A 26,950-nucleotide genomic window follows, 5' to 3' on the forward strand; every position below is an offset into this window, starting at 1 on the left:
GGGGCGGCGGCAGCGAGGTAGGGGCGGCGGCAGCGAGGTAGGGGAGGCGGCAGCGAGGTAGGGGCGGCGGCGGCTCTGCCCGCGGTCGCTCGGGGTCCTGGCCACGCGCAGCGCCCCTGTCCGCGCGGCCCCACGCGTGCCCGCGAGCTCGGAGCTCCGCGGGGTTGCGCGGGGGGACCCGAGAGCGCCGCGGAGCCCCCCGCGCTGCGGCCTGACCGGGCCCGGGCTGCCCCGCGCTGCAGCCCGCCTCGGTGCCACGGGTGCGCGTCCCCAAGTGGGAGCCCTGGGAGCGGCGGCGGGCGCGACACGGCTCCCCTGCACCTCGAGCCTGCCCTGGAGGCCCCTCCGCTCAGGGCTGCGTGGCTGAGCCCACGCGGGTCAGGGTTTAGTGGGAAGCGAGTGCGAACAGAGGTGCGGGGCACCGCAGGCGCCTCATGAAGCTGCCGTGCCGCGGGCCCGCAGGCTGCCGCCACCAAGCCCCGCCGTCCGAGCGCCTCAGAAACCGCTCCTGCCGCAGCGCCGTGTTCCTGTTCGGAATGGAGCGCACCGCGGGGGCGGCTGCGCTGGGGTTACGGCTCCCGGTGTGCGGCGGGGCCCTGCTGCTGCTGTGAGTGCCGCTGAAGTGCCCCTTACAGAAAGCAGCTCTCCAGAGCAGCCCCGCACTCCCGTTCGCTCCGTGAGCTGCAGCTTCGCGTGTTGTGCTGGAAGAGCACAAGCTAATGCATTCCCGAGCTCCTAGGGGGGGTATTTCCACGTGCAGCCGCAGCCTCAGCGCCCAGGCACCTGATCCAAAGGGCTCTCGTTCCGCAGGGTGCGCAGCTCTCGGCCGACGTGGAGCCGTTCGTGCCCCGCGCGCGGCTGCCCGGCTGCGCCGCCGCCGGCCGCCCCTTCCCGACGGAGACGGCCCTGCACAGGTACGGACCCCAGCACGGACACTGGCGCGCAACCCCTTCCACTTGTGTCCCTCTCTCCAGCTCCTCACATGGAGCGGGTCATGAGCCAGGGTGCAGCTGTGACCTGCTGATGGTCTCATGGTGGAAACTCTCATGCAGGATTTAGGGTTTTTTTAGCGTTTCTGCTTTTGGAGCCTCTATCTGGGACCTGCAACAGACACGGGAAAGCTGGGTTCCTCTCCAGCGGCCATCTGGCTGCTTTCCGCTAGGGAGGGAGCTTGGTTCAACCCTTGGCTGGCAGAACCAGGTGACCAGGCCATGACAAACACGGTTGTGTTTTCAAAAGAGGAGCGAGACCCCCAAGGAAGTTCCTCCTACTATAAAGCATCTAAATAACATGTGGGCTCTTTTCTACATCTCCTTCCCCTCTTATTCCCTACCCTTCTTCCCCTAACAGCAGTTTCATTAACTGAGTTGGGGGTAGGTCTAAGTTTTTCGAGGCCTAGAAAGAGGCCCTGAAGTACAGATTTACAAACATAAACTCTGCAGCAATCTAGAAATAAAATCTTCTTATTAGGATAAGCAATAACAAAGTTTTGTAGGAACCTTGACATGTTCCATAGTTCTGCAGAACACAAAACAATGGATTCATTTTGCAGTTATTGCAAAATTATTGCAGTGTCCTTAGAAATCCAGTTAGAGCCTTAGGGAACAGAGTCGTAATCTTTCTTAGTGCCTCAACCACTTTATGCAACAGGGATTTTCAGTATTTTAAACCCATTTTGCTTTGCAATTTAAATTTGTCAGTGAGGCAAGTGTAGCCTGAGCTGCAGTATTCTTCAGCATCCAAAAAAACGTCCCAGCTGACAGCAGCAGTTTGGCTTTGCTGGGGTTGAACTGTAGTTAACATTTTAACTCAGAAGTGTTATTTTTGTAACTGTTATAAAAATTAGATGCAACTTTTTCAAGTTCAGAGCTTTCCTTTTTTGTTAATGAATTTCGGACTTCAGTATGTACTTTCTGCAGAAAGTATAGAAAGAAATTGGAAGAGAACTTTGAGTTTTTACTTTTAAAGAAAAAGGCAGACTGCAGGCCTGTTTTCGTTAGCTGTGATGGCCAAGTGCAGCTGTCCATGTCACAGTTTTATAATCCTGGATTGTATTTCAGCCTTATACCCTGTAGTGTGCTCTACTCTTATTTTACTACTGAGGCATTTTAAGGCAAGTTTTACTACTACTTAGCATTTCTGTTTTTTTCGAGTCAAATATGTAATGCATGCATGTAGTTACACTTTACTTTGGTTTGTTCCAGAAGAAAAAGCCTACCAAAATATGTGGAATTTGGTATTCCTGCAGAGAAAGGGTGCTTGCCAGTATAATGCACAAATGTTTATCTATACAATTATCTATACAATGACTTCTCATGTCTTTCTCAATGTCTCTCACAAAGCATCGTGGCAGATCCCAAGCTCGGGGAGTACTCCAGCTGCCTTTACACGCCTGATGTTATTTCAAATGTGTATCCAGTAGCCAGCTCTCAGTATCATTCCAGTAACTTGGCATACTATAACCATTCCGTGAGAGTCAGTGAATCTGCTGAACAAACATACCTGCTCAGACCGGAAAGTAGGAGTGTTCCAAAGGTAAGCAAATACACTATGTCAAAAATTAAGACATTCTTGTTTTGTCAGTCTTCCTAAATGTTGTGTTCATTTGTGATGTTAATATTCACTTTCTGTTCTTGTAGTAAAAAAAAGTAACATTTAAAAAGGATGGTGGTATTAACATAGTCAACTGTAGATTTCAGTAAAGTTTATGAAATTCTGTCGTTTGAGCAATGACAGCTTTTCAGGACATATATCTGGAAAATGAGAAGCCAGGATTTTCTTTCTCAGAAAGTAGAATAGAGAGGTAAGATGGTCACATATTTGTGACGGCGCTTTACCTCGTTCAGGTCCTTAAAGGCCCTCAAGCGCTGGGCCGTTTTCAGAGCCTTGTGTCAGCCTCAGTAAGCTGAGCTGAATCCAGTGGCTGCAATCTCCTGAGCATCTGATTGGTGATACAGGCCACATTTATCCACCTGCTGCAGTCCACAGGGATGAGAAACTTGTACTGGGGTGCAGAGAGAAGAAGGGTTAATGGTTGACATGTTCTCCTTCCATAAAAAAGGAAAACGAAAGTTTAATAAACATTGAAAGAATAAGCGAGCTGGGACTGTTCAGCCTAGAGAAGACTGAGAGGGGATCTGATTAACATGCTCATGAAGGGGGAATGTAGGGAGGAAGGGGCCAAGCTCCAATCAATGGTGGCCAGTGCCAGGACAAGGGGTAATGGGTATAATTTGCAGCACAGGCAGTTCCATCTCCATGTGAGGAGGAACTTCTTTACCGTGAGGGTGACAGAGCCCTGGCACAGGCTGCCCGGGGAGGCTGTGGAGTCTCCTTCTGTGGAGATCTTCCAGACCTGCCTGGATGCCGCCCTGTGCCCTGGGTGTCCCTGCTTGAGCAGGAGGGTTGGCCTAGGTGAGCTCTAGAGGTCCCTTCCAACCCGTTCTGTGATTCTGTGGTCTAGTGTGATTTTAAGTGTGTGCCCATTTCAGGATAAATTCTGTGAAACCTAGATAAAATTTTCAAACAAGGAATAGACAAGCTACTCAAAATGTAAAAATAAGAATAAAAAGCATATTTTTAAGCTATTTCTCTCTTGTTATGCACTATGACTCTTTGATTATATACAATAACCTTAAAAATTCAAATTCTTCATACTCCAGTTACATCTTTCTGGGTAGGCCGTCTTCCCTGGGCAGAAACCTGCTATCGTCACTGTGATCAGGCTTGTGTAGAACTGCAAGTTCAGATCCCTAAGCATGCATTAATAGATACATTACGAAAAAAAAAGGCTAGAGACCTAAAATAAGCATTCTTAGTGCTGAGCTGAAACTTACGTACCGATGCCATATGGCTCACAATAAAGGTGGAGTAATAATAAATCTAATTTAGCCTCTGGGAGGAGTTCTGTGGTGTACACAGGGCTGCACTCAGTGCTGTTCGGTGGTCTTTTAAGCATGGTTTCATGTTCATTTACTTTGTGAGCTCAAAGAAAGAAGTTACTGACTTGGTCAGCTTTGCACTTATATGAGCACATCTTGTAAGGCCTTAATGTGTTTACTTTGAAGGTCAGGAAGTTGTTGTTCCTCTGGCCCAAGACAAAAAAAAAATAGTTGCAGCAGATGTGCTTAGTCCAATATCCTGTAATTAGAAAAAAGGTTAAGCCACTCATCTGTGTTGCCACAGGTACATGTGTGGTGTGGTTTTTTTTTTTAACCTGTTTATACCATACTGATTCCTAAATCCAGCTTCAGCAAGGCACATTGTCTAGTGAGAATTACAAAACTTTAGAATTTGTGGGCATCACATGGGTGCTTCTTTTCAAATTACTTTCTGGATGCTTGACATCTTTTGGATGTTGCAGGCACATAGTCTTGAATGGTTTTGCCCCTAAAATGTAGATTAGTCACAGGCTTTGAATGCTTAATGGATTTTAGGCCTTTTCTATCTGAAACTCAATTCTAGAAAGTCAAACTGGATGATATAAGGTGAGATTTAGATTATAAACTATCAGAAAAATGCTCAAATTATTTTTAATGAAATCTTGAAAGTATAGTTGTCTAGAAGCATGTGAGTTAGATCAATCTCGATTAGGTTACCATGTAGGTTAAAAGTAGCATAGTTAATCAAATATAAATAGGATTCAGTAATAAATCACTAACTGGCTCTTCTTCTGATTTTTATTGGTTATTGAAGGTTGTAGTGTACCACTGTTTATGATGTATTAACTTACAGTTCAAATCCAGATGCACATTTAGCTGTAACTCAGGTTATGCTAGGGTAGTTTTGATAGCTTATCAAAGCTCAAATAAAATCAACTAAATATGTCACAAATATTTGCAGCAGAGGAGGTCTAAAGAGGGTGAGAAAAAATCAGTCAAGAAGAGGCATGATGGAGATGGTTCTTCAGGCAGAATTGCAAACAGGACTTCTTTCCAGACCTCTGCATGCAGTAGGGATCCCATGAAGCCAGGTAAAAATGTGCTCTTTGCTTACAAGTATTGAGAGCAGATGCAAAATTGATTGTGCTATAGCCTCTGTTTTGTGACCATGTTCCTCAATATGTAACAGTTAAGGAGTAGTCTTTTTCCCAGGTAACTCTGTGGCAAGAGATGATGACTTTCCTTTTTTGCCAGTTTCTCAAGTTCATGTAGACTGATACAAAGAATTTAATAAGCAAGTGCCTGAAATTGCAATTGCTCTAGATTCAGTGATGTTTATGCCTTTTGTCTCTAAGAGCTACGTTTTCTTTTTTTTTTTTTTTTTTTTAATATGAAGGAAGAGTAGCCATAGTTCTTGTCACAGTTACTGCGGTTATGTAGTGGGGTGCTCTAAGACATGCACAGATTTGATCACGGGCCAGTTGTGTTACTTTGACTTTCTGTACTTTATTCAGACAGGTTCAGTACAGCTACGAACAGGAAGACCACACAAACTCCAAAAAGGGAGAGCCTTCCTGAATCTGCCTTTGAAGCTCCTGTTTTGGATTTCTCCAAATCACAGTGTTTGGGAGGCAATGAACTGGATGTACAGTGTAGAAATGTGTCAGTTTGTTCAGAAGAAAATAACACGATGTGCCTTAGTCAGACGTTGAAGATGCAGACGTCTCCTGTGTGCAACACAGAGGTTAGCTGATGTTTTCGTGTTGTGGAGCAACATGACAAAATTTAAAACCATAAACATAAGATAAACAAAAAAAAACCCATAAAATATAAAAACAAAACAAGTATAAAGTTCAGGAAGTTATTTTTGCATTCTCTGTAGTAATTTAATGCCTATGTAAGCATCTCGTGAGGAAGCTTCCTAGCCCAAGGTATTACATTTCTTTCTGGTGCAAGTGCTGTCTATCTTCTCTTTTTCTCACTCTTCCATCCCTGACTACAATGGCAGTAGATAGCAGAAAGCTATGTACTCTTAGAGTATAGACTGGTGATCTTGTGGCTTGGATTTCTAGCTTGTCTGTGCACAGTACATATATTCCAAGAGGTTTCTTGGTAGCTTTCTGATTTATTCAAATTTTTGATTTATTTGATTATTATTTCCTCCCAGAAATAATATGTAAGCAGCCATTTATCCAGCAATCTTAACAGAAAAAAAAGAGGATTTTTGTGTCTGTGATATTGATCTTAATTGTTGTGTGCTAAGGGATAAAGTCAAGAAAGTGAGTTGCTGCAAGAAAGAAGCAGATATTGTTAAAACATATGGGTTGCCTAATTTGATTCTTCTTGTTCATTTCTTTATTTCCCTGGTTGTTACTAAGTACAGTACTAATGTGTTCAGCAGCATTTCAGCTGTGTTGTATCAGAGCTTTCAACAGTGATTAAGGATGATCTTTCCTTTTGAAGGATCTGAATAATATATTTTTTCCAGTCTTGCCTTTCAGTGGAGATATCTGTGATGGAAACAATACCTTTTTCATGACACTGACATTCTCCTTTTCATTGCTAGTTTGAATTTGATGATGGACTTTGTTTTTATTGTTTTTAGAAAGTTAGGATTTTTATGTCTGTTTTGAGATTTATAGCTTGGGTGCTGCTGTGAAATTTAATCCAACATTATCTTGCTTGTGTAGTAGTAAACAGTCATATACTGTTATATACTTGCATTTTATAGTGTTATAGGGTCCAGATTGTCCTTGTAAGCAGAACAATAACAACAAAAAAGGACTATAAAATTCCCTACACCTTGATCTGTGCATTAATTTTATTATTATTGTTCAGTTTAGGGCAGTGCTTATATTCCTATTTGTATGATATATAACCATCTATTTTTCAGGAAGATATTTTTGTGGAAAGCAAAGCTCCATCAAAAGTTTTATATGAAGCAGTAGCCACTGTAGTTCCTCCTTCATTTGATGGCAGAGGTAGGTACAACAGACATAAATTATTTTCTTGTATTTTAACTGTTCATCTCTTGGAAAAATATAAGTTTTTGGAGGAGTTGTTGATCGATAACATAAGCAAGGAATTAAACAAGCTCATTACAGAACAAACAGAGAACAACCCCAGCCCTTATTTGGGCCCTTTTACTAAAGCAAACTGGTTGTTCTTTATTTGCAATACCAAACTGATATGAGTAGGTTTTGTAATTTGAAACATTTTTATATAACTTCTTTTTTTTTAAATACTAACACTAATCATGAAAATAATTAAGATGAGCAATAATTTAAAATAATGTTCAAGAGCATTGAACACTATTTTAGTGTTCACATGAGTGAGAACTGCACTTCTAAAATATCTTGGAAGCAAGTATTTGAATGAATTCAAATTTTCTTCTATTTTTGTTAATATGCAAGTTGATCGTGTGCTATGCAGTGTGCACCATTTTAATGGCTTTGGTCAATTTTAAGTGCCAAGAAAGCTTCATCAGTTTCTTTCAAATGAGATAGTCCCTGATGGCTCACTCTTACCTACAGATTTCATTGGCAGATCAGAACTTTGATTGTCCTGTTTTTCTCTGTGGATGAATTGATGTTTAGCAACCATTGTTGCTGGAGTTGCCTCCTCTGTTGATTATGAGGAGAGTGGATAGTGCCTATTGATTTATTGAAAGTCTGTTGAGTCATGTTCAGATTTTTTTCAGGAAGAAGCAAGAGGTGAGTATTTGATCAGTCTGGGTAGATTTGCTTTCAATAGCTGATGGCCCAGTAGGTGTCTGTTTTTATTCGTGGCGTGTTGTTTTTGTCAAGGTTGTTAAATATAGAAGATTTCAATGGAGTACTGTGATATTCGGTGTATGTGCTGAAATGTCCTACTTGTTCTTGCTTACGTGAGTTGTGGCTGTGAGGATGCAGATGTGTGTGCTATTTTTTTTTTAATAGCCACAAAAATATAAAGTGGCTAGTTTGGAGTAAATATTTAAATGTAATTGGGTCACCCTAGTCCCAAATTGTGTGATTTGTCATCAAGATTCATCCTGGAGTCATCAAATGTGTTATGTGATGATACATGCCAATCCCTGTACTGTTGCACCTGTACAGAAGTGCAGCAGTCTGAACAGTTCAATGTTTATCTTCCCTCTGACTGCTGTAAGGATTCAAAAATGTCGGCGTGATCTGCTTAAGTGTGTGGAAAAGCCTACTAACGATAGGTTTTTTTTTCCAGAAGTTTTGAAGTCACCTGGTATTTATTTTTCCCCCAGATCCTGGGGCAGTCCTCCTGGGTTCTTATTCCACAAAATAAAACAGCTGCAATATTTGTTTTCTCTTGTTCTTAGAGAAGTTTTTAGATTTTGCTAAATATTTGTTGTGTGCTAAGAATATTTTCAAGTATTCATTAAAAATACTGGTATCTCTGAGTGGCACTACGGATGAAACTCTTGCACACTAAAGCACATAAAAAAAAACCTCTTAAGCATATAATAAAAAAAGAAGTCTAGAGAAACTAAACATGCCAGTGAGCATCTTATTTGACTCTTTTTGAGCAAAGAACATGGTTCACTACTATACTTGATAGTGCTTTATTCATTCATTACTGATCTTTTGCTTCTGAATCGCTGAGAGTTATTTTTGTGAGTTCTTTGGATATAGCTTTTTATGCAACAGCACTTCCTCAAATCTCTGCAGATGGTTCTGCTCAGCCACGTGTGTCTTGGGCCATGGTTCTTTCCCAGCCCCCAAAGAAAATTGTGTCGTCATCAGCAGCTGAAGGTCTCTCCAGAAGCAAAGGGAAGCAGGATAATCTGGCAAAGGTACTTGAGAACTGTCTGCTCTAAACACTCTAAACATTTCTGTTACTGTATAATGGTGTCTCTTGACATGATTTATTCTCATTTTTGGTAGACTCCATTCACTCTATTCACGGTGTCTACTTCTAATGTAGCTTTTAAGAACTAATAAAATTATCTTGTATATATTAGAACTTTGTATAGTTAAAAAGAGTGACAAGACAATGCAGCTGCAGCAATGCTAACTTTCAAAACAGGTGATTCAAATACTTCTAAGCTGGACATATTTTCAAATTTCTGACTTTGGATTCAGACAGGAAACAGGAAAACCCAGCCTTACTATGGAAAATCTCAGTTGTGCAGAAATGTTCTGATAACTGGCTAGTCCTCCTGCATTACCCCTGAATTTATGATAGATCTTAAATTCACCTTTCTATTTAGTATTCAATAATAGGTTAACTAAGATGTGCTTTAGGTGTGTGGGTTTGGTCACTTGTGATTAGTTTGAATTTGCTTTTTATTTTTATTTTCATATTGAACTAAATAAAAATATAGCAGTCACTCCTTACGATTTTTTGTCTACAGTCAGAAACAAGAAATGATGCTAGTGAAACTGAGCCTGAAGAGGGATCAGAAAAGAAGAAAAAAAAGAAGAAAAAGAAAAAGAAACTTAAATCACCCACTGAAGAAGAAAAACCTCAAACTGAAACTGCTGCAGTGCAGGAACCACCAAGGATTGAGGTACAGTGGAAAGATGGTGGTGGTTGTGATTGTGTTTATTTTTCTTTGAGATGGAAGGGCCAGATGTAAACCAGCTTTCTGCATATTAAAGCTCAACTCTCTTTTGTAGAGGCACTGTTTCAGTTAATATGTGTGTTACCAGAACTTTGTCAGAATTTACAGGTAAGGAAGAGGCAATCCTTCTCATTTACCAAGGATTCAGTGAGCAGAGAGGAGTTCAGTAGATGCACATGGAAAGCAACAGACAGGAAAGACTCAGGAACAAATTTGGAACGATGAATCTCAAGTGTCTGGATGTTAACGAGTTCTGAAATAAAAGTAATTTAGTGTCCTGGGTACCATAGTGATGCCATGGTTTTAAAGAATGTGGCACTAATATATCCTCAAGACTGGAAGGAGTTTTTATAAGTATAGTTGTCACTGATTGTTTATTTCCCTGTTTGGAGCATTTTAGTAACTAATTGCAGATTTTTTTTCCTATTCAGTTTAGTCCAAGTATAGATACTAGCATTTTGATTCTTCTATGTATCAGTATCATGAGTGCTTTAGACTCTCCCAAGTCTGGAGAATTGCCGCCTGGTCTGTGGTCAGGTCTCTGTCTTCAGGTCTCTCATAGCCTTCTGTGATGGGGTGACAGGCTCGGTGAATGAGGGGAGAGCTGTGGATGTTGCCTGCCTTGACTCCAGCAGTGCTTTCGACACCGTCTCCCATAACATTCTCATGGGGAAGCTTAGGAAGTGTGGGTTGGATGAGTGGACAGTGAGGTGGATTGAGAACTGGCTCATAGGTTGTGGCCAGTGGTGCAAAGTCTGCCTGGCGGCCTATAGCTGGCACTGTCCCCTGGGGCCAATACTTGGTCCAGTCCTGGTCAACCTACTCATCAGGGACCGGGGTGAAGGGACAGAGTGCAAGTCTGTGACGATGGTGACGATGCAAAGCTGCATGTGGTGTCTCCTTCCTTGGAGATGTTCAGAACACATCTGGGTGCAATCCTGTGCAGCGTGCCCAAGGCTGTGTCCTCTGCTATGTGCAGGACATTACCAGAGCCGTAAGTTGTATTGCTGGCTTGTTTTTTAAAAACCACTGATTTGTAGAACCTGCTAGAGAGCGTGAAATGATGCATGTGGGACAGGATAATCCTGTCTGTATGTACACAGTGACAGCTCTGAACTAGGTATTTTCCTTCAGGAAAGAGTTTTGAAGTTGCTATTGATAATTAGGCCAGTGCTGATTGCACAGGTCAGATGTGCAGACAGTGTTAGGAATTATTAGGAAAGAAGAAAAGAAGATGGAAGATGTTATAACCACATAAAAATCAAGGACATGCCTGATCTAAATAAAGGGTAGATTCTGTTTTCTTGCCTGTTCTGCGCTCCTTGAAGTCGTGTATATATGCATACACTCATAAAGATAGAGGAAATATTCCAGGAATGATCAAAGATGTGACCAGTTTTCAGTATGAGGAAGCATTGAATAAACCAGGGTTTGGCAGTCTGTGAAACAGAGGACTAAGAAAGAATCAGAAGTGACAAGGAAATAATAATAAGTTATTTTTCTCATAAACTTGTTTGATGTCCTCTGGGTGTTGTGGGTAATGAGAACGAATAAAAGGAGGTGCTTTATCATTCCCAGTGCTAGATCTTACCTTTTATTGAAAATGCTCAAAACTTAGGTGAATTCAAAAAGTGATTGAGCAAGTTGAAATATTTCTTTTTTTCCCACTGAGTGCTTTTTAAATCTAGATATTACCTTTGGTTCAGGAAGTCCCTAAGCTGGAAGAGTATGTTTGTAAATTATTTTTTCCTTTCTTGCATTTTTCTTTTGGTAGACTTAAAAGCTTCTTTTGAAATTAGTATATTGAGTTAAGGTATGACAGCTCTCATGCTGCCTGCTTTTATGGGGGGCTTGATTAGCACAGCCTAATTAAGTGCAGTTTTAGGGCACCACAAGTAGCATTGGTGTGTTCAGCAGTATTTTATCACAGCTAAAAAGTGCAGGAAGAAACGGTCAGGAACCCTGAGGGATGAACATCGTCGCCGGTTGAGGTCGGCAGCGGCCACCAGGTGGCCTTGCACAGCAAGCGCCAGCGTGTCTGGTTTAGTAAATCCCACTGCTAGTGGAATTGACTCATGTATCCAAGTGCACATAATCACTTGACTGAGTATATGGAAACGCTGTGGAATACGGAAAGCTCCATGACTGAGTTACGACCCTTTTGTTTGCCCTTTTGTTCTTCACTGCTCCCGTGTTTAAGGCAAGATTGCACAGCTGCAGACTGTACTGGAAAAAAGAGGGAAGTGGCTTACAAGGCTTTTAAATGATCTGAAAAACACCCATGTAGGAGCCATTGAAGTCTAATTATTTGCATCAGATGACAGTAAAAGCAAGCTGCTGTTGAAAGCATTTCAGTAACTCTTTCATCCCTGAATCAGCTGCTGCTACTGCTGACTCATAGGTGACTCAGTCCCTATAGAGCTGATTACAGTTCATGATAGACTCAGCTCCATGAATTTTTGTTGTATAAAACAAATTATGATAAGTATTTGATAAACAGCAGGGGAAAAACATTTAAACATAAGAAACCTCCATTTTAGGAACTTGAACTTGTTAGTTCAAGTTAGATACAAAAGAGTATCTTTTGTTTATTTAGGATGCTGAAGAATTTCCTGATCTGGCAGCAGCTTCTGATAAGAAACACAGATTGGGATCTCAGAAGTTGCCATTTTCTCCTGCTATCAGAAAGCAGCCTGAAGTAAGTAATTTTAGAGCTTTATTGGAATATTCATTGCAAGTTTTAAATGAAACTAAAGGTGGAATTCATCTGACTAACGTAGGTGCTGGTGATGTGAGACTGTGCCCATGCCAGTCACCTCAGTGGGCAGGACAGTGCTGAGCAGGGTGGTCTGTATCTACCCCATCCCAATGGAGGTGCTGGTTTGGTCCATGAGCTACTCCCTAAACTCTGGACAGCTGACTCATACGTAGGCACCTACGCTGTAGGCTCTTGAAGTTAGGTGAAATGAAATCTTTTTCTGTGGTTTGTCTTCCTACAGGTCATGTTTTGGTTTAATTTTGTATTTCATAATTACATTGTGCATGTAATTATGTTTTTAAGGCATCTTAACAGTGAAACATTTCAATGCCAAAATGTACAAGATCGTGAGTCACTGAACCACTGAATCCATCCCAAAAGCAAACTATTACATTAAAACTAACCTAAAGCTATGCATGTTCAAACAGAAGTGAAGAAACTCCACTGAAGTTGGACAAATCCAAGCTTTTTTTCTTTTCCGTTTTTTTTAATACAAATGTTATTCATGCATGAATCTCAGGGTTTGAGGCTATGACTGCTCTTTTAAATCAAAGGAAATAACAGAAATAATAAAAGTGAAGTTCCAGATTCCAAGATTTTATCCCTCAGTTTTGTTTCACTGTAAGCATTAGTGATTAAAAAAAAGAAAAAAAACACCTTTGTTTGCTTTACTTGGAGCAATAAATTGGATTGACAGGAGGAGTAAGCAGGAAAAGATACACAGATTGCTCAAACCAGCTTTGCTATAAAATAAGTGTACTATAGACCTGCATTTTTTAGCTTTGCAAGCTTAAGTGCAATATAGCTTCTCAAAAAGTACATATATGTGCAGACCTCCAGTCATTAAGACACACGTGCTTTTCTGTAATAAATATTTGAAGAGTAAGGTGCTTGCTGTTCTTTTGTTAGTTTTTTCCATCCCATTATGGGGAAAGGAAGAAAAACTTGAGTTTCACTAATCAGTACAACACCCAGTAAGCAGTTGTATTTTAGAAGAATCTTGTTTCTCACTATTTCAGGTCTAAATCATAATTTTACCCCCCCCCCTTTACTGTTAATAGTCTGACTAATAAGTTCTCTTTGAATTCTGGTTTTTCTTTTCTTTCTCCTTTAAATATTTTCCTTCTTGTGCCTAAATTTCAAAGGGTGATCTTCCTGAAGAGTCCTGTGATAGTTGCTTTTCCAAGCTGGATGGAATACCCAAAGTGGATGGGACATCAGGGAAGCAAACTGCATCTGTTGCATTAGAAAAAAAGAAAATGCAGGTAAACTAAATTCATGTTTAAAATGAAGTTGGCAACGCAGAATGACTAAGTCCTACATATTTCAATGTGGGACTTAATTCTGGCTGTATTCCTACTTTGTAACAAAGCAGGACAAAACAAAGCTTTGTAACAAAGTAGAACAAATTCCTAAAATTCCTCTGCACAAAGTGACAAATTCCTCTTGTTTGTGAATACTCAGTGGTCATAGTTGTTAAGTCCCAATGTCAACATTGCAGTTTTTGAGGAAAAATACTAGCTTTCCATTAATATATGCATATTTCAGATATCAGGAATTATTACTTGATCATGATGTAAGTCCCATTCTAACCGATTGTCTTTAGAAGTTGACAACCACTTAAAAATAGCTCTGTCTCATTTAGATAAGGAGGTCCACTTAGCTTGGAGAAATGAGGAGGAAATGGAGCAACAATGAGGTTGCTCTGATGTGAGAGGTGAGTATGTAGTTCCCTGTGGATGAGTAGGTTGTTGCACAGCACTGATGCAAGGTGAGGTCCTGGGCTCAGAAGGAGAAAGTCACATCCTGTAACCTAACTGTAATTGTAACAGAGGCTGTGATAAATTGAACCTCCACAGTAGGGCTTACAAAAGTACAAAGTCTGTGAGTCATTTCCGTAGTGTATTTTGCACTAGTAGGTTACCCCTTCCTAGTCTTTGCTAGACTGTTCATGTCTAATAACATGAATGTTCTTCTCTTAACTTCTAATCTGAAATGTGACACCATTATTATTTGAATTATTGAATGTGATGCCAAGTGTGTGCTTCAAAGCAGACGGAAAGGTTACTGTTAGTTTACCAAGAGATGGTGCTTAAACGAAGATCTAATGCCCTGTCTTTTTAAAAAGCAGATGTGTATGCATGGCAGTCATGTGCCCTAGAAGATTCATACGGTACCTGAGATTCTTCTATGCTTTCCACTCAACTTTGCAGATCTGTTCAGACTTCTTTTCTTTCTCCAAGATAGGTGGCAACTGGGTCAGAGTAAGAGCCTGACATGAAGCAGCTGTTTTTAATAAAGACATTCTTATGCTTTATCCCAGGAACTAGTAAAAACAATTCAAATAATTTATTGCTACTTTTGGACTTCTTATTATTTGTATTAAATTTAAGCACATGTAAAGATGAAAATACTTTGATCTCAATTAAGCTGAAAATAAAATGAATTCTTAGCAAAGCTATTAAGAATATGCTATATATCTTGTGAAATAGACTTTTACATTCTGAAATGGAGGATGTTCCTAATATGTGCTGAACTTGTTAGGAAGCAAACAAGAGCAGTGGTAAGAAGAGTCAAGTTCCCGTGCAGTTGGACCTGGGCGGCATGTTGGCAGTCTTGGAGCAGAAACAGCAAACGGGGAAGTCAAAACAGTCTTCGAAACCTGTGGTGCTTTCAGGTATTGGTTATGACTATATCTCCTTTCTTTCTAAAAGCATTGCTTTTAAATGTTCAAACCTTACTTGTAGTCCCATTTCTTACATGGGATGATCTCTGAATATGCAACATGGAGCCCAGTTAATGTAACAGAGAAGAAAATCAAAGTTTAAATGAAACATGAAAAACTGAAGGAGAGGAAGCTCTTCAGGACAACGAATTGTGGGTGATTGAAAGTTAAGCCATGAGGAAAACATTTATGGTTTTAGAGGTTTTCAACGTGTGTTAAGTGAATGTGCTACTGCTGCAATGTGAACCTGCAAAAAAATCTGTTTTTAACCCGAATCAGTTCCATGATTTAGCTTGTGCAGCCTAACAAATAGTTGTGCCAGCAAAACTGAAGGTGTCATTTTGCTGTGTCAGGAACAAAGACTTTTTTAAGTTCCTATTTGCTGAAGGCCCCTGCAACTGTATCTTCACAGAAGAAGCAGCTTTGCACATACAGGGGTTACAGGAGAGACAGCCCAAACTGGAAGATGAATACTGTGGTGGCTGATAACACTGAAACCATTGCAGTTTGACAAAATTCCAGGGTTTTTTGATGGGTTTGATCTGTCAAACCTTGTGCAGATAGCTTGATCAAATATCTTGAGTAAGTAGCTCAAGTGTTTTTTGTATTAGAATGCAAAATATAGTCTCCAGTGTGTTAGTAAAATCCATTTTGCAAAATGAAATATAATATTTTCTAGATATTAATGATAAAACTTCTTTTCCTATTTTGATATTCTGGAAAGAAAGCTAATTACAGAAATATTGAACTCACACTTCTTAATTTAATAGCTGTCCAGTTTTTTGAAGAAAAGGCAGAAAATACTGAGCATCACTGAGATTTGCCTTGACTGGGACAATTTGTAAGATTTTTTTAATCTTTTTTTTTTCTTTTTGCAAATGAAAAAGAAAATGTTTTTTTTTTTTTTTAAAATTGGAGTCAGTCAAGTTTAGAGCTGCAGAGGTGTCAGGAACCAATATTTAAAATTATGCAGTGCATGGATTGTCAAAATAACAGGGGAGGACAAGTTCATGGGTCAAAATACCTGCTTTCTAATATTAAGTAGCTCAAATCTAGAAGTGCTGGACAAGAGGAATTGATGCGTCATGCTGATTTCCTGGAAGTATAATGTAGATATTACCTCAGCTTTATATTTTATAATAGTGCACATATTAAATCCATGTATACCTAAATGTAAGTTTGGTTTATAAAATAACATTGTACTGAGCTGCATATTCAGAAAAGTAAAAAGTGGACAGGAAAGGTAAGGAATGTGACTGCAGCTTAGAACTTAATTTCATAAATAAAGTGTGAATGAAACAGCAGCTTATAGCACTGGTTATATGAATTGAGACTGAATTTTGGAAAGCGTCAGTTATGCATGGTGACATAAACTGTGAAAGCCATCAAGAGCTCTCTGAATTTGAAATGAACGAGTGATATACATACTGAGAGAAATGCTGGGTGCTTAAGGGATATATACTTACATATTGCTTCAAATCCCATTACAGTTATGGTTCTTCTCTTTAGCAACCTGTGGTCATATACTACATTACATCTGTGGCAGTGCTGTGAGTTTGTATGTCTTCCAGTCAACAAAAATAGAGAAGTTGTATGTGTTACTGGAGGATCAGCATATAAATACTTCAGAAGCACTAATGAAGATGGCTTAAGACAAACTGCCAGGATGCTTGCGTGTGTCCTGGGGAATGAGTCAATCTTCTTCCTCTCTTACGCACGTCATCCTGTTCAATTAATTGCTGATGTAACTTGACTTATATTGCAGGTAGCAGACCTTTGACGAAGACCCTCTTGAAAGCTTAATTCTTACTGAGAGTGAGATGAAAACGGAGCCCAGTTGTTAGGATGTCAGATAAGGATTTGGAAGTTCCAAGTCCAGTGTCTTGTCCAGTCCAGTGTCTTGTGTAAAATGCAAGTAAAATAGACTTACCTTCTAAGAACTTTGTTGATAAGCAAATAAGATTCAGCAGTAGCTTTACACTGTTCATTACTCATGTGCAAATTAATGTCACCCAATTTTAAGGGAATGAAACAAATGGTAGGAGTTAGTGCTACAAATGGTTTACAGCAATTAAGTCAAAAATCTCTAGTGCTGCAGCTCAGTGTGTATCTCAGCACAGCAGAATCTGATTGTGGCACTAATAGATGCAGTGGAAAATGGAGACTCCTGAAGATTTACCGAACTGAAATGGGATGTTGCTGGAGGTAGCTTGCAGTGCACAAGCTACTTCTGCCAAATACCCTACAATGTGTTTTGCCAGATACTGCTTTTGATATTGAGGGGTACAGCTCATGATTCCTGTAGAATGCTACCAGTAGAGGCATCAGTTTGTCCTGAACTTGGAAGGGAACAAAGATTATCTTTATTAAAGAATTCTTTTTAATGGCACAGGATTGCCTGTGAACACTCTAAAAGCAACACAAAGCTACTGTGTTTTCACTTGTCCTCATTCAGATATTGAACTTACACTGGGCTTTGGTTTAGGTGTGTATTACATCTGTCTCATGCAGATTTTCTTTTATTTCAGTTGGTGGTGCCATACCACTGCTTTCTAAAGAACCTGCTTCAGCAACAAAAAATAACCGATTAAACCAAGGAAAGATGCCTCATAACCCTTTGGATTCCAGTGCGCCATTGGTAAAGAAGGGAAAGCAGAGAGAAGTCCCTAAAGCAAAGAGACCAACCGCTCTTAAAAAGGTGCTCCTGTTTTTACCTGACATAATGTAAAAAGGCTAATGTAGCTTTAGTATTCTCCTCTGAGTCTGCTTATACCTCTTAGCATCAGGATCTCAATCTTGACTTTCACTTGTATCTGAATTGAACTTTAGCTTGTTTTGAAAAAAAATAGGGGGGAGAGGAGAAGGAGTCTTGTCCAGTGGCATTAAAATTCTGCCCAAGATATGTTTGCTCACTTAAGTCACTTGACAGCTCAAGGACAGACAGTATAAAAGTGTTAAAATCATTGGTATAGGGAGACAGGCAAAGCAGCTGACTTGGGTTTGGATGAGATCTGCTTATTTGCACATCTTGTGCTTGGGAAAGTGGAACAAGTGAAGGTAGTGTGTAATGTATCTGTGCTCTTCAGAGCCAGAACTTGAGCTGATTCTCCAGCAGCTAATGTCAGATCCTGAAGGTTTCTCTGATCTCTCCCTCCTTGCTTATTCATGCTTCGTCCTGTCATGTCTTCTATACAGAGTGCCCCAGTGGTAATACTCCATCCCTAGATCAATTTGGGTCTAAAAATACTCTTATGGAGCTAGGGAATGTGGTTTAGTGGTCATTCTGTGCTGGATTTGAGAATTGAGTGACATAAACTGTAGCAAACTCTAAGGGTTTGTGCATTTTGGCTCTTCTGTCCTTATGCCATGTATTCCCTAAAGTGTGAGAAGGGAAAGGTGGACATGACCTGTGTACGACATCTGTGTTCTGAGTAGGTTATGAAGCTTATTTTTGTTTTGTGTTCTTTGGCAAATGCAGATGGGCAGTTTTACCATTGTGGTTGTATTCTGTGGTGTGGTTCCTTGCAAGGTTTGGGCAGATGAGCTGAGCCAGTAGCTGTGTGTACAGCTTCTGTGTTCAGCAGCTTCTCAGCCAGATACAAAGGCAGAGAAGGAAGATAGCTTTCCAGAAATTGGTGATTACTTACAGTAGCATTTGGGTCCAGCAGATGTCCTACTCTCTGTCCTTCTGCTATGTGGATTAACTCTCTTTTGTATTTTTTTCCCTTTTCTTCAATCTACAAGTGCAGTCTTTTCTACAGTTTGCAGTTTAGTGCAGACTGAGGCTGGCTTTTGCACAAGGGAGTAAGTGGGAAAGAGTAAAGCCTTATGTAATGTGTGTGACAAAGGAGCATGCCTACTTTTAAGTGTATATGCTTGAGTGCTTGGCTGATTTCCTGCAAATTGGCAGTCTGAAGAAAGGTAAAGAGAGGAACCCTTTCATCTGCTTCTGTGCACTAAAGCAATTTTTTGCTTTAACATTATCTCAACTCTTGTAGTTGATGACTTCTCTCTCTTCTCCCTCTGGTCACTGGTAGTCAGGAAAAAAATATTTTTGATGTGTTTTTAGGGGATGTGTTGTCATTGGAATGGTATTTTAAGGAACTATGGTTTCTAGTTAAATTACAAAAATAAGTGGTAGATTTGAATGATCTGCATAATGAGTGCATAAATGAGTGCATAAATTTGTGTATAAATTATGTATGGTCTGTATGTAAGTACTTGGAGAGAGAAATTGACTTATCTGTGTGACTTTTTTTTTTTTTTTTAAGATTATTTTAAAAGAAAGAGAACAGCGAAAACAGCAGCACCTGTTAGAACAGACAGCAATGTCAAAAGATGGAGATAACATTTGTCAGACTGGAGAAAATACTCCTGAAGATGAAACACTTCCACAGGATAGCCAAGCAGGTAATTTTTTCAAGAGAAAGCTGTAATACAGTATGTGTAGATGGAGGTATGGCAGTGAGCATGTTGAACTCAGGGAGTGAGATGCCTTCCTAAATGTGGACCAAAATACTGCTAAATGTGAACTGTTGCTTTAGAAATTTTCAAGATACAGTATGGGCTTATTGAGAATTTAGAGCATGTCAAAGATGATACTCTGTGCATTTTCTCAGTATTGTTCCCATGTCAGTTTTCTGTCATTTAATTGAGATACCTTTTATTTACACATGATAGCTGTTCCTGCAACGCAAGCTGCTGTGGCTCAGAACAACTCTGAAGGGTGTCTGGAGGGTCCAGGAATCAAGGACTCTACAGAAAGCTCTACAGCTTCAAAGCAGGTTAACCCCAATCTTCCAAAAATCCACAGTAGGAGGTTTAGAGAGTAAGTTTTGACTTTTTTTTACTGCTGTCTCCTCTTCTGCAGTGCCACCGGTATGGAATCTTCCAAACAAGATAACTTTAGTTGCCTTCTGTGCGACACTAACTGGAGTTTAGGCTTAAGCTCTAAATTTTCATACCTTTTTTTTCTGTAAGTTGGCACATGCAAGTAGAACTTAAATCCAGTACTTGGTTGCAATAGTGCCTTGAAGACGAGAAATTTCTTAGAGGCCATAGAAGGAAAAAGAGCTTCCCTTGTTGTGTAAATACCCGATGTTAAGTAAATAGGATCTCAGCATAAAATTCAAGACAAAAGACTAGTAAACTGTAATTATGTTGCTTTGCTCTTTGGCTCTATGCTGCCAGGCCACGTGACAAAGTTGCAAAGAATGAGACTAGTCAGATGACATTTTCATGCCATAGCTAGACAGAGAAATAAAAGGAAGATTTATGAGTTACTTTGTACAAACACTTTAATTCTACATAAATGGAACTAAGATGCACGTTTTTCTATAAAAGGCAAAACATATTCATTGGTGTGTTTGAAGAGTTCAGAGATCCAGCATAGCAGTCATGACATTTCATAACGGTTATTTGGTTTAAGCAGTGCTTTAACTTCTTAATTTTCCTCCCATGAAGACACCACTGACCTTTTCTGCAGTTCTTGTTTACAAATTGTTTTGATCTTTTCTGATGCTGTGTGTTAGCTCTAATTTAACTCTCAATTGCATTAAACATAACTTAATTCACATCTGTGCAACAGTATTTTGCTAAAGGCCCTATTTGGATGACTCAGTCCTGGCTGTTGTAGATTGTAAAATATTCATCAAACTTTAGAATACTGTATATCCTTAGATTTGTCATTTGTAGTTTTCAGTATTTTAGTAGACTTGTTTCTGAGACTTAGTGAAACAAATTTCAAATAGTTAATGAGGCACTCCTGGAAGTTAAGTGAAATTCTGAAGTGTTGGCCTCTCGCTCATATCCTGGGTGGATCTTGGACTTTGTTCTCACAAACTAATTTTGATATTTATCTGGTGATTTTGTGCAGTTGAGTTATCTTTTAATTTTGACTGAACAATTAATTTGTGTAGAAGATACACTTGGGAAAAGATTAATTTGGAACTGAGATCTTTCCCAAGAAACAGCTCCATGAAAATCTATTACTTATGCACTTAATCTATTACTTATTTTTATCCTTTCCTTACAAAAACTACAAGGTGTGGTTACAGATGCTTACAGATAAGTGACGTAGAAAAGAAAAAATACAGATCTGCAAAGGGAGAATTGATTCAGATTTACCATCTTTATCACAAGTGGTTCTGTATTTATAGAAATGAAGTCTGATTTACCTAAGACTTTACCTAAGCCTCACTTAGATTTGAATAGATCAGGAATGTCCTCAGAAAACAGCTAGAACATTTAAAAAAAAAAAAGGGAGGTGAGGAAGGGAAGGGTTGTGTGGGAGGGACTAGGAAGGGGCTATGGGAGAGGGAGGAAAGGGTTAATATTGGAGCCATGTATCGGCAGTAGCAAACCCTTCTGCAATCTCTCGGCCACAGTAAAAATCTGAATTTCCGTTTTCTTGTACATAGCAGGTGTGTTTGGAGTGGGAATAGAGTTGGGGGGAAAAAGATGTATTTGTAATTTCAGAGTTTTTAACATGTAATTGATTTTTTTTTTCTCGCAGTTATTGCAGCCAGGTACTTAGTAAAGATGTTGACAGCTGTGTGACAGATCTCTTAAAAGAACTGGTTCGTTTCCAAGATCGCTTGTATCAGAAGGACCCGGTAAAGGCCAAGATAAAACGCCGGCTGGTTATGGGGCTTAGAGAAGTTCTGAAATACCTGCGTCTGAAAAAGCTCAAGTGTGTCATCATCTCTCCTAACTGTGAGAAGATTCAGTCAAAGGGTAAGGTTTGCTTGGTGTCGCCTGAGCTTGCTTGATAGAGGAGATGTAAAAAAGCAGACCAGTAACAGTGTGGCAGCACTCTGGCTATCAGAGGGTCTTATCTTGCGTAGCCTTTGAAATCCAGTTGTATGAAGGGCTTTTCCTGCCCAGATTGTTCACTGCTAGACTGCAACAGGAATGTGGAGCCTGGGGGGCTCTTTGAAGTGGGGGTCTCCCTGCCTGTTGCCTCCCAGCACAGCTGCACAGATGGTGGTGCTGGTGCTGCTGGGAGGAGATGGAGCTACCTCGCTAGCCACTTCATTTAGGGCATAGGCCTGGCAATAAGTGCTCAGTGATATTTTGTTTAAAATATGTTTTAGTGACTCTTGTCATTGCTTTCTACTAACTTTTGAATAATCTGTTAGCATTCAGGGTATTTTAAACCAGACTTGTATCTTTGCCCAGGTCCAAAATACTCTCACACTGAACCATGTTAGTAACTGTTGCTGTACCTCAGGTAACACAAAGCATGGATTGGTATTCTCTTTTAGAAAAGGAGATCATCAGATCTTTTTCTGAGCTCCATGTTTTCATTTTTATAAACTTTAAAAATGCCCTCACAGATCTTTCAGTACCCTCATAATCTCCTCATATTTGCAGTCTTTTGAGAATACTGTCTTGCAGGTGAGATGAGCATGAAAAGTATCCCTCTGTCTTTGCTGATTTTGTCATCTCCCGCAGGTGGGCTGGATGAGACACTGCACAACATTATCGACTGTGCCTGTGAACAAAACATCCCCTTTGTCTTTGCACTGAACCGCAAGGCTCTGGGCCGCTGTGTCAATAAAGCAGTGCCTGTGAGCGTGGTGGGAATTTTCAGCTATGATGGGGCTCAGGTGAGTTGCATGTTCATGTTCATGTTTTCCTTTAGCTTTACTTTATACTGGTTGGAAACAATACTGTTTAAATTAAAACTTTACATTTGGGTTCTCTTGCTTCAGCACACAAGCCTTCTAGCCCACATCATGGGCTTGAGAAAAAAGCCTTGATTAAAAATGTGCAGTTGCTCAGCACTGTTCAAATGAGCAGTTTGGCCTCCTTTTCCTGGCTCAGTCTCCATCTAGATCTCTTTCCTGAAATTTTCCTTTGAAGAGAAGTGGTGTTTTGGTAAAGGCTTAGTTTGTTTTTAATGTCTTTATAAATACTTCCCTCATGTGGATTTCTAGCATTCTGATAACCCATGGATGCTTATAAACAAATTTCTCACACAGTAGTGGAACAAGTAAGGTCAAAGTGAATATGGAAGGTAGTCTTAAAGATCACCGTCCTCTGGTTAGCTGAATACCTGTTTGAATGAAACTTCGAGATAATGAACTAGTCTTGAAAAGGGATGTACTAATTAGAAAACTGTTTACAATGTAGCAGCACACGCTTGTGTGGACAAAGTTCTAAAATTTTCTCATTTCTAAAATCTTCTGATTTTCTAATTTATGATGGCTGCAGCAACATATCCCTAGGCACATTGTTCTTTCACTCATAGTTAAAAACAAGCTTCAGGTCTCAGTTGCATCATTAGGTTTTCTCTGCTACTTGCTTACATCCATAAATGTTAATGCTCTGCATAAGTAATAGATTTTCATGGAGCTGATAAAACTTACAGTATGATTGAAGCCCAACTAATGTTTCACATTTCTACAGGACCATTTTCATAGAATGGTACAACTGACCACAGAGGCCAGGAAAGCATACAAAGATATGGTGGCAGCTTTAGAGGAAGAAGCTGAAGGAGGACTAAGTGAAAAAGCCTCCAGCATCTCAACCACCGAATATGGAAAAAATGGCTCATCAGAAACCAGTAAAGCATCTCCCAGAGAATCTGATGAGGATGTACCAAACTATAGTGAGTATTTACTGACTTATTTTTGTTTCAGTTTTTATTTCTCATCCAAGTTCTCTTCTAATGCACCATTTTTGCTGAAACAAATGGCACTTGACATATATGTGGTCAGTAAAAGAAGAACTCTACTTTTCTGTGATTTTGTTTGTTTATTTTCTTTACAGTTTTATAAATCTGTGGTCAGCTTTTTGCCAAGAATCTCTTAAGATAAAATTGTTTTCTGAAATCCCCTTATTGCAGGTGGCACACACTGCTTTTTCTAAGGAGGCTTCAGAAGAACTCCTTATTATTTCCTTTAAAAAAAAAGTACTTTCCTAGAACTACTCATTTGAACATTATATTGGAGTTAAGTTTTGTACTGAGCTTGTTTGAAATGCATCTTCCTATCCAAAAGTGTTCATGTTGTATAAAGGCTTTGCACTTCCAGGAGCACATATTTCCAGTGCTGCTAATGTGGTCACCACACAGATATCACAGATACCGCATGACTTAATTTCTTGGAAAGTTTTGGAATGTTTTTAGTTTTTGAAAGACAACTTCTCCATCACAGCTGGCCTTCCTTGAGTAAGAGGTCTGGCTTGACAATGAAGTTGGACCAAATGACCTCACTGGTTACCCATTCTCAAACTCATATTGGATGTGATAGGTCTTTCTACTGATGTGTCAGCTTTCCTCAGCACTTACTTTGAGGAGGAAGTAGAGAATCAGTGTGATTTTCATTTTAAGTTTTTCCTTGGATATTATGTTGTAACTTTTTTTTTTTTTTTTCTATTCTAATATTCTGTAGTTAAAATCTGGAAAAAAAAGCTTGAAGAAGAGTATAACCCATATGCCCTGGAATTGGAAAAGAGTGCAACCAGTGACGTGCTGGCGTTGAATTCAGAAGAGCAGCAGTAAATCCAGATTCACTTCCATAGCGCTTTAAGATTTTCTGATAGACCTGTAAATACTGAAATATCTAAAACTAAAGGTCCAGATAGGAAGAGGGCACAGCAAATTAAGATAAATTCAGAAATGCCTGAAGTAAGTCAGCCAGGTAAACTGTTCTGACCTTGAGCAAAAATGCACACTGGGGCACAGGAGGCACTGACTTATTCTCTGGGATTTCTGTGTACTTGGCTGATTACGGTAGCAGACTCTAACAGTGAACAAACTGTCTTCCTCAGAACCACCTGAACTGGCGCTGTCGCCTGTAGTGGTTTAATGGACTTACTTAGCTGGGATTCAGTGGTGGCACCAGATGCCAAAAGAACTTGGTAGAAGGGAGAGAAGGGAACTACCTAGAGGGAGAGAAAAGGATTCCAAGAGCCAGAAGGTTGGGTCTTAGGTGTTTTGCTTTCTATTTTTAAGTCTGTTTTTTAAGAACTTCCTTAAGCTGGTGTATTTTTTGGACGCAGAGGCTGGCTTTGGAGTCGCTGTTGTGCGGGAGGGAAGAGCCGCAGCTGAGGCGGCGGCCGGGCTCACGCTGAGGCCGAGCGCCCCGATGGCGGCGTGGGCAGCGAGCCCCTTCCCCGGGTCACCCTGCCCCACTGGGTGCTGCCCTGCGCTGAGAGCCGGGCCTCTTCCCACAGGGCCAGCACTGAGGAGGTTCCTGCTCCCTGGCGCTGCCGTGAAGGCCGAGTTCGCCATAGGTTTGGCTTTGGAGTTGGAGGGTGTGGAATGGCCAGGGAAGAGCCCAGCCGCCTCTCTCTGCTTCTCCTTTGCTCCAGCTTGGGGTTCTGCCACTGGAAAAGGGAGAGCTTTGAGCCACTCTGGATTGGCCCCTAAAACAGGGAAAACTTTTGCCTTATATAGGAGAGAAGCTTTATAGAGCCCAGCAAGCGCGTAACAGTGACTGAGCCTGTCGGGGGGACATTCCCCGCGTAAATGCAGCTCGCAGAGGGCAGAGGATGAGCCCAGAGACGGCCTTGTGCCCCAGAGGGGACGTCCATCCATGGGCTCCCTGCCTCTGGGCTGCCAGGGACGCTGGGCGCTACAGGCGGCGCTACAGGCGGCGCTACAGGCGGCGCCTCAGCGGGGTGTTTGTGGGGAGGTGCCTCACGGCCTGACCGGCTGTGCTGAGGGGATAGAAAGCCGCCGTCCTGTGGGGATAGAGTGGGGATACATAAGCATATATATATATATATATATATGAAGTATAAATAATTTCAAAGTGCAAATGATTTTGTAGACTGTAAGATGTATAAATAATCTGCTATAATATATTGATTCTATAAAGTTTGGTTGAAGTGTGATTCTTTGTGACTGAAGTGAGCTCTTCTCGGGGAGTAGTTAGTGCAGCTATGAAGTGTCAGCTTTGGGGAACAATGTCTGCAGAGAGTGAACCAGCCTTGGCCTGAAAGGGGCGGTGGTTGTGATCTTTATTTGGTGTTATTTTTACCTAATCTTCAGTGAAGATTGAGGGCTAAAGATCTCAGTGCTGAAGGTGTTTTGGCTGGCAGAAGGTACCCGTGGTACCTCCTTGGCGCTCCTGCCCCTCTCCTGGGTGTTTAAAGCTGCTCAATCCTCCTCCCAGTCACGGCGCGGTCCCCGTGTTGGCTCTGTTTTCCGTACAGCTTTTGTCCCAGCCTGCAGGAGCACTGAGAGTGACTTGGGATTGCGGCTTGCTCAAAATCCTCGCCCCGTTCTAAGGAGAAAGGTGAAGCATCTCTCTTAAGAAACTCGCTATATGGGGTCACCGCTATGTTTACTAATTCTGTTAAACACCTGTTTTTGTCATAATGACTTCAGAGGCATTAGTGTGTTGTCTTGCACAGACTGAGAATGTTTGATGATGGAGCCTTATTGCCAAAACTGATTGGCCCACACACGTGTTCAAAGCAATGCGGATTAGAAAAAAAAGCCTGTGATCTGTTTAATTACAGGTGTAAACAGCTTTGCTTTAGCTTTTGCTTTCTTTCTTGTTATTACAAGAAAATTAAAAATTATGCTGCTCCAGACCCAAGTATCAGAGGGCCTCTGCTGCCTCAGGTAATAAGATGAATTGGTCTGTTTGCTGGAGAAGCTGGTGGGGATAAAATAGTGTGATCCCACACATCTGGCCACTTGAGCAGTGGCACCGCTCTTCTTTCTTCATAGTGGTTCCCTGCCTGTACAAGATTAGCACATACAAACTTCTGACAGCCACTAACCACATGTACCTTTGCAAAGCAAAGCTAAAGGATCACAACCCCTTCCTACTACTTCCAGCCCTCAGTCTCCTAGAAGTCTTACCTTCCTGTACAGTAGCAAAAATAACAATTTATATCTGTTCAAAATTGGTTGAATGAAGGGAAGAGGGAGAGGGACACTTTCAAAGTCATCAAAGATGTCAGAAGCAAAGCTAAAATGAAAAACAGCCCCCCTGGTCCTTGATCGGTCCTTGATGCCCAGAGTTCATGCCAGCATTTCTTTGTCA

At 40.7% G+C, this 26,950-nt stretch overlaps 1 protein-coding gene across 1 annotated transcript in view; it reads left to right on the forward strand.

Annotated features, from left to right (window-relative positions):
- SECISBP2 (SECIS binding protein 2) overlaps nucleotides 1-25,388 on the forward strand; it is a 25,633-nt gene extending 245 nt beyond the window's left edge. Inside the window, exons 2-18 of the mRNA XM_026053418.1 lie at nucleotides 811-914; nucleotides 2,343-2,535; nucleotides 4,843-4,972; nucleotides 5,396-5,625; nucleotides 6,775-6,862; nucleotides 8,564-8,688; nucleotides 9,250-9,405; nucleotides 12,056-12,157; nucleotides 13,363-13,482; nucleotides 14,762-14,894; nucleotides 17,471-17,640; nucleotides 19,214-19,352; nucleotides 19,623-19,770; nucleotides 21,457-21,677; nucleotides 22,398-22,552; nucleotides 23,355-23,556; nucleotides 24,341-25,388. Coding sequence (XP_025909203.1) covers nucleotides 811-914; nucleotides 2,343-2,535; nucleotides 4,843-4,972; nucleotides 5,396-5,625; nucleotides 6,775-6,862; nucleotides 8,564-8,688; nucleotides 9,250-9,405; nucleotides 12,056-12,157; nucleotides 13,363-13,482; nucleotides 14,762-14,894; nucleotides 17,471-17,640; nucleotides 19,214-19,352; nucleotides 19,623-19,770; nucleotides 21,457-21,677; nucleotides 22,398-22,552; nucleotides 23,355-23,556; nucleotides 24,341-24,450 — 2,526 coding nt within the window. The 3' untranslated portion in view covers nucleotides 24,451-25,388. The remainder of the gene's footprint in view (nucleotides 1-810; nucleotides 915-2,342; nucleotides 2,536-4,842; nucleotides 4,973-5,395; nucleotides 5,626-6,774; nucleotides 6,863-8,563; nucleotides 8,689-9,249; nucleotides 9,406-12,055; nucleotides 12,158-13,362; nucleotides 13,483-14,761; nucleotides 14,895-17,470; nucleotides 17,641-19,213; nucleotides 19,353-19,622; nucleotides 19,771-21,456; nucleotides 21,678-22,397; nucleotides 22,553-23,354; nucleotides 23,557-24,340) is intronic.
- The last annotated feature ends 1,562 nt before the right edge of the window (nucleotides 25,389-26,950 follow it).

Source organism: Nothoprocta perdicaria, unplaced genomic scaffold (assembly GCF_003342845.1).
Source record: "Nothoprocta perdicaria isolate Ctin4 unplaced genomic scaffold, notPer1 scaffold_114, whole genome shotgun sequence".
In the NCBI taxonomy this organism is placed as follows: Eukaryota; Metazoa; Chordata; class Aves; order Tinamiformes; family Tinamidae; genus Nothoprocta; species Nothoprocta perdicaria.